At 44.6% G+C, this 6,168-nt stretch overlaps 1 protein-coding gene across 3 annotated transcripts; it reads left to right on the forward strand.

Moving 5' to 3' along the window:
• The first annotated feature begins 1,286 nt into the window (after positions 1-1,286).
• vrtn (vertebrae development associated) lies at positions 1,287-5,831 on the forward strand. Of its 3 annotated transcripts, none has more exons than XM_028605403.1 (3): positions 1,287-1,528; positions 2,331-2,662; positions 2,790-5,831. In XM_028605403.1, exons 2-3 carry the CDS (start codon positions 2,351-2,353, stop codon positions 4,551-4,553), a joined length of 2,076 nt encoding a protein of 691 aa, XP_028461204.1. In that variant the 5' UTR covers positions 1,287-1,528; positions 2,331-2,350; the 3' UTR covers positions 4,554-5,831. The 3 variants fall into 3 exon arrangements, with proteins under 3 accessions (XP_028461204.1, XP_028461203.1, XP_028461205.1); XM_028605402.1 differs by lacking the exon at positions 1,287-1,528 and adding an exon at positions 1,545-1,772; XM_028605404.1 differs by lacking the exon at positions 1,287-1,528 and adding an exon at positions 1,779-1,988.
• Positions 5,832-6,168: the final 337 nt, after the last annotated feature.

Here is a 6,168-nt window from a genome sequence, read left to right on the forward strand (position 1 = left end):
CACACACACACACACACACACACACACACACACACACACATATTACCATACCTTTTAACAAGTGGGTGTCTATATGCATTATCTCAGCTGGCAATGACAGAAATACAAACCAAAGTGGTGAAATTGTGCTTGTTCTTTTGTAAACCCTCCCACACACAAACACACTCACTCACTCACACATTGTCCAAACAGCTGATAAGGTTTAGGTCAAAGTCTTGAACCCCAGCTTGGCACCAGCTTGTCTGCCAAGTGCTGCTTGGAGTGGACATATCAGTGGGGGCCAAATGCTGTTGTCCCCTGTGTGTGTGTGTGTGTGTGTGTGTGTATGGGTCTACAGTAGGGGCAGTGGGGGGTTGGGGACAGTCGCTGGGATCGTTGTGCATGTGTGGAACAAAAGGCCTTGATTACTGAAATCCTGCAAAAGGCAGGAGAGGAGGTGTTAAAAGTGATACAGTGGAGCAGACCTGGAGCTCAAGAGCCCTCCTCTCACAAAGCTCATGTCCACGCCCTGTCTGCACATATCCACTCTAATCCACAAACTGGCCTTTTACACTACAGTCTCTGGAGTGCAGACTGAAGAATACATACAAAGGCATTGCATTGGGAAAGAAAGCAGCCTGCTTCCATTGTTTAGGCCCACTTTGGCATTTGACATGCTCATACTTATTCTCCTCTTAATTTGAAAATGCTGTAAAATCCTAACTTTACATTTTGTGGCAGCTAAAAAGCACTTAATCTGAGTTTTATGGCAATGTAAAGCACAGTGCTGGTAAACTTCCCTATTAAATTACATATGTAAGTTTTATCTACGAAGAATTACAACAATTATGGTATTCTTTAACATCAACATTTATTTTTGGCCCATGGCCTTCCATCCAAATACATTTTGGCCCTTGACTTCTGCGTGTAAAGGTTATGATGTTCCTATACTGTCTATTTGCATTGAGGATTTGAAGTGCGGGCTAACAAGCTATACAAGTAACCACATAAGAGTAAGGATAGGTTTATTTATGAGGCAAAAAGAGCCTTGATGTTCCTTTGACGCATTTGACAAATAAACTTGAAAGTGAACTGTTGACATCTGCAGTTGGCTTTGACAAAGGAAAAGCAAAAACGTGTCGATAAAACCTAAAAGCACCGATACCTGTAACACTTCACATTGAAATTGACCCTGGCTGTAGCCAACTTGAGGAGGAGGGGAGGGGAGGGAGGTGTCTCTCGGCGCAGAGACAAAAAAAAAAAAAAAAAAAAGAGAATCGACGATTAACCATTTCCTGTCGCTCCCCAAATCTCCACTGATCAGCCGCCGCAGGTCTGAGGACAGAACTCTCTGGAGCTGCACGCACGCAATGGACTAAAATTCCCAGAGAGAGAGAGTGAGAGTGAGAGAGAGAGAGAGAGAGAGAGAGAGAGAGAGAGAGAGAGAGAGAGAGAGAGAGAGAGAGAGAAACAAGATCAGCTGTAAAACACCTCCGCTACAAACAAGCGATTTCCATTGAGTCTCTTTTTGTAGTCTCTGGACGTTCAGGTAGGAACATATTTGGTTGGTTTAATGTCGTTTTCGCGTTTCGATTAATCACGAGTCATTTGTTATCTTTAATTCCAGATGCGCGTTTTCTTGTGTTTGGGTGTACGAGGTCAGGCTACTTCGAAACTCCGCTTGAGTTGATTTTAAACTTCGCAGGTTCAGGAAAGTGTTTGAAATTACAGAAACAAGCAAATGCATCACCGAGAGCATAAACATAACACAACACAACACGACGCGACACAAAGTAAGTCCTGTCGGTATTGAATCTGACTTGAATTAGCATTGTTAAGTTTCAGTTACTAACAGAATAAGTCATATTTTGCAGCTACGTTGTAATTATACAAATAAAACACACACACACTATTATCGAGACCTTTTTCTAAATGTAATTTACAAAGTGTATAAACACAGCCGTGGCTTTGCATTTGTAAAAAGAAACAAGGTAGACTTGGGCCAAGAGGTGAGTAACGAGAGAAAATGCATTAGAGATCAGCATCATTGTTCAGGCATAAATCTAGTGCAATACATTGAGTAACATGTGAGATGTGTTTATTTTGTTCTGAGACCAAACTGCACCAGCAGCGCTTTGATTAAGCTGCAGCTGTTGTTTGAGTTTGGATAGGCCTCAGTAATCTACATAATCTATTCTACTGTTAACAAAGGCATGAACACATTCCCTAAGCCTAGTCCCTGTTGTTTCACTAAACTTCTCAGAATCATCAGAGCTTCCCTCTACTCCTCCATTATGTTTAACTTTTGTTCACCATCTCTTCTTCCTCCTCCTCCTCCTCCCCCCCTCCAGTTCTCGTCAGATCCCCAGGTATGATTCAGAGGAAGGAGGTGGTGTTGTCTGTTCTGGGGGAGCTCCAGGAGGCCACAGAGAGCTCCGGCCTGGACACTTTGACCCGAGTGGCCCTGGAGGTGGACCAGATCCTTGCTCCCTTCCAGCTCCCGGAGACCCCCTGTCAGGATTTTCCCGAGTGGGCAGGCGTGGATAACTCGGCTCATGGCCTGTACCCACCCGATGCACCCATGGGCCTCCTGCCTTTAAACTGTAAGGGGGAGGGCAACCGGCTGTTTGACGCAGTAAGCATGCTGTTAGTGGGCAACACTGGACTTAGCTTGGAGCTACAGGTGAGCCGGTTTATAAGATTTATAAACTCAGTTTGTACGGTCTAGATGTATACACCAATACAGATTCTTTCTAGCTGTTTATACGTGCATCTTGTAATATTAATTGCAAATATTATTGTCCCCACAGGTCCGGACAGTAGTGGAAATGGTGCTGTGGAAGAGATACTACCTTTCTGGAATGATCGATTCAAAAATGATGCTTCAGGCTGTTCGCTTCAGCCTCTGTGCCGAAGAGTCTGAGGACATGCTCAACCTGCCTGTAACAGTCCTGGAGGCCATCTTCGACGCCGACGTCAAAGCGTCCTGCTTCCCCGGCTCCTATGCCAACATGTGGCACGTGTACGCCCTTTCGTCAGTCTTAAAGTCGAACATCTACTCCATCTATCCCAAGTTCAACCTTAAGATCCGGCCCTATTTCAACCGCGTCATACGTCCAAGGCCGTGGCCTAAAGACTGTGAGCCGCTGACCCTCCACATCATGTGGTCTGGAGAGCTGCAGTCTGAGTCGTTGTTCAGGCCGAACCACTTTGTGGCACTAGTCCAGACAAGTGACCTCACGTTTGGAAGCCCTGACAGCCAGCAGAGGGTGTCGCCGACGAAGAGCGAGGACCTGCTGAACCGGGACCTGCAGCTTTCCTACCCGGGTCTAAAGGACAAATACAACATCACCAAGAGGACCTTCTACCGCTGGAAGAGGCAGACGCAGGAGCACTGCAAAAAGTCAGCAGCCAGGTACGAGGCAAAGTATTTCCTGCAGGCCTGCTACTTGGAGGGCAAGCTCATCCCTCTGCACCAGTTTAAAGAGTTTTTCCCTGAGATCTCAAGGTCGTCGTACTACAACTGGAAGCAAGAGCTCCTGAAAACCGGAGGAAACTTCTCCACCTCATCATCCGCTGGAGAGATTAGTCCTGGAGAGAGCACGGAACAGGAGACCTGGTCTTCGCCTGAAGCGAAGCAGTTTGAGCCAGACCATAATGACAGTGTGGCCAGCATGTTTGGCCTCAGCCTCGGCAAGCTGGACCTGGAGCGGGCCCAGACTGTAGCTCACATGCAGGAAGCTAAGCGCTGTCTGCAAAATTGCATCGCCATGAACGCCTCCCTCCCCTTCAGGATCTTCAAAAGAAATTTCCCAGGGATCTCCAGATCAACCTACTACAACTGGAGGAGAGAAGCCATGCTGTTCAACGGCGGTTACAAAGGCAGCGTTGGCAGCAGTGAGGACAGCTCAGATGCCGACAAGAGCCATAGTCCAAAAAGTCTGTCCCCAGTCCTGCATCACACCAACCAGCCGTTCGCGCCCAGAAGGAGAATCTGTGGACAAAAACACAAAAGTTTCATGCTGGCGTACATCAGTAAAAAACAGCTCAGAGATGCTGCAAAGCTACATGTCCAGAAGTTCAACTGGTCCCTGACGAAGTTCAAGCTCAAGTTCCCAACCATGTCCGCTTCTTTCTTCTGGCTTTGGCGTAGCAGTCGGAACCGCGAGAAGAAGATCGGCATGCAGAGCACAGAGATCAACCTTCCTGAGAGTCTGGAGAGCACTGCTCCAGAAAACAAGATTATGGAGAGGAGGATGGAGAGTCACCATGTGCTCCCATTTGTTGAGAGTCCTAAACCTCTAGAAAGCTCCCCCATGCCCCCGTTTCATGCCCCACATCCAAAGCACATCATTCACAGCAAGGCGCCCGTAGATGAGCAGATGTTCGCGATGGATGTTGTGGCTCTGGCCAACTTCAAGGCCAAGGCCAAGCTGTTCCTGCAGCAACGCTTTGAGGAGAAATCCTTCCCCACGTTTAAAGAATTCAGGTCCTACTTCCCTTTCACGCCACGCTCAACGTACTACATGTGGAAGCGAGCTTTGCATCATGGGGTGTCGCTGGTTCATGGGTAAATGCCCATGGGCCCAATGCTTTTATCTAACAAAAATGGGCTTTTAGGAGCGACATGAAAGCTCTGTTGAAGAACTTCTTGACCCCAAAAACCTTCCATGCATCTCTCCGCCGGTGCATTTTACTGTGAACATACTACACAAGCATTGTTTACTTCATGTTCTAAAAGACTGTTAAGTGCACCGGCTTAGCATCTAAATGCATTGTGTCCTTTGTCTGCCCCACCACCACAGCTCATTCCTCCCTCCTGAACATTTGCACGTGTGTGAAAAGAAACCGAGTTGTGGGTCAGTTTAGACCCTGCATGTTTCCCTCCAGGCAAAAGGCAGTTCAAAGCTGTTAAGTGGCATTTTGTTTGAAGCTGTTTCTCCTCCATTCTCTTTTAATCCTTGCTAAGCATTGTACTCAGGGTCCTTTTTTATTTTTCAGTTTTCATTGTAGTAAGTTTGTTAATGCATAAAAGTATTATTTTTTTTGTTGTTGATGCTTGTGATATTGATCTGGGAGATTCCTAGTGGTTTCATATTTTTTTGATACTTAAAATGTAAAGAAAGCCAGTATTTGTTTTCAGAGATGAGTTTACTCCTCCTTGTTCAATCTTCTGTAAACAGGGGTTCAGTCTTTTTTTCATTGTTCTACTTTTGATTATTGAATGTACACATTTTGTGCACCAAAGTTTTAGGTGGTTATCTCAAGGTTTTGGCTTTTTTTTTTTTTTTTTTTTTTTTTGATGACCTACTTTTAAAATGCCTCTTTAACTTTTGGTGATGCACAATATATAAACTGTTAGTTGTGTCACACTTACACTGTATTTGCACTGAAATAGTTCCCATGACACTGTTGAATGTATTGTCTTAACCATCATGCACACTTTGGTTAAGATGGAATTTTCCAACAATTCTGTTTTTAGAAAAAAAAATGTTTACATGGTTTCTTTACTTGAAAACTGAATATAAATGAAGATTTTTTTTAATTTTTTGTACAATCCTTCATTCCAGACTACCTATTTTCTTGCAATATTGGGGAATATTTGCCTTTTTATAAGCTACGTTTGTCTGCTGTTCTTCACTAAATGAAGTTCCACTTCCAGTTCTCTCCACACAGACAAACTTGTTTTGCACAACTTCCACTGTAACAACCCTAAATAATACATTTCAGTTTACTTTGTACTTATGACATGTCTGAAATGGGTACTGTTGATACTGGCAGCTTTGTTTCGTAGTCAGTCAGTAGGTAAGGAAATCTGTGCTGTATATTAATAAACCATCAACCATCATCAACTCTTTGCTTCACTCTTGCTCACAGGGACATTAAAATGCTGCTTCATCATGTCCGCTCATTAACACAGTCCATGCCTGACAAATTGATAAAGCCGCCAGTTTTATGCTCCACGATATCTAAAACTGTAAAACATCTCTGCAATTTTCCCAAATCAATTGGTCTTTCTTCTAAGTCAGTAAGTCCTCGTTCCGGCTCAAGTGAAACCAATAAGCAATTCTAATCTTGTGCCCCATCGGCTGCATCACGATTTCACTCTCTGGTGTAAGAAATTGGACAGTTTAGCACATCGCAGAGGTCTGCACTATACTGTGACCCAAAAGACACGTCTGGCCTTGC

The sequence above is a fragment of the Perca flavescens genome, chromosome 18, assembly GCF_004354835.1.
Source record: "Perca flavescens isolate YP-PL-M2 chromosome 18, PFLA_1.0, whole genome shotgun sequence".
Taxonomy (NCBI): Eukaryota; Metazoa; Chordata; class Actinopteri; order Perciformes; family Percidae; genus Perca; species Perca flavescens.

Excerpts from the sequence above, each read along its gene's own strand:
- vrtn (XM_028605402.1), top strand. The coding sequence starts at position 1,721 with ATGCATCACCGAGAGCATAAACATAACACAACACAACACGACGCGACA. Across the intron at positions 1,773-2,330 it reads ACAACACGACGCGACACAAA|TTCTCGTCAGATCCCCAGGT; the intron begins GTAAGTCCTGTC and ends CCCCCCCTCCAG. Across the intron at positions 2,663-2,789 it reads GACTTAGCTTGGAGCTACAG|GTCCGGACAGTAGTGGAAAT; the intron begins GTGAGCCGGTTT and ends TTGTCCCCACAG.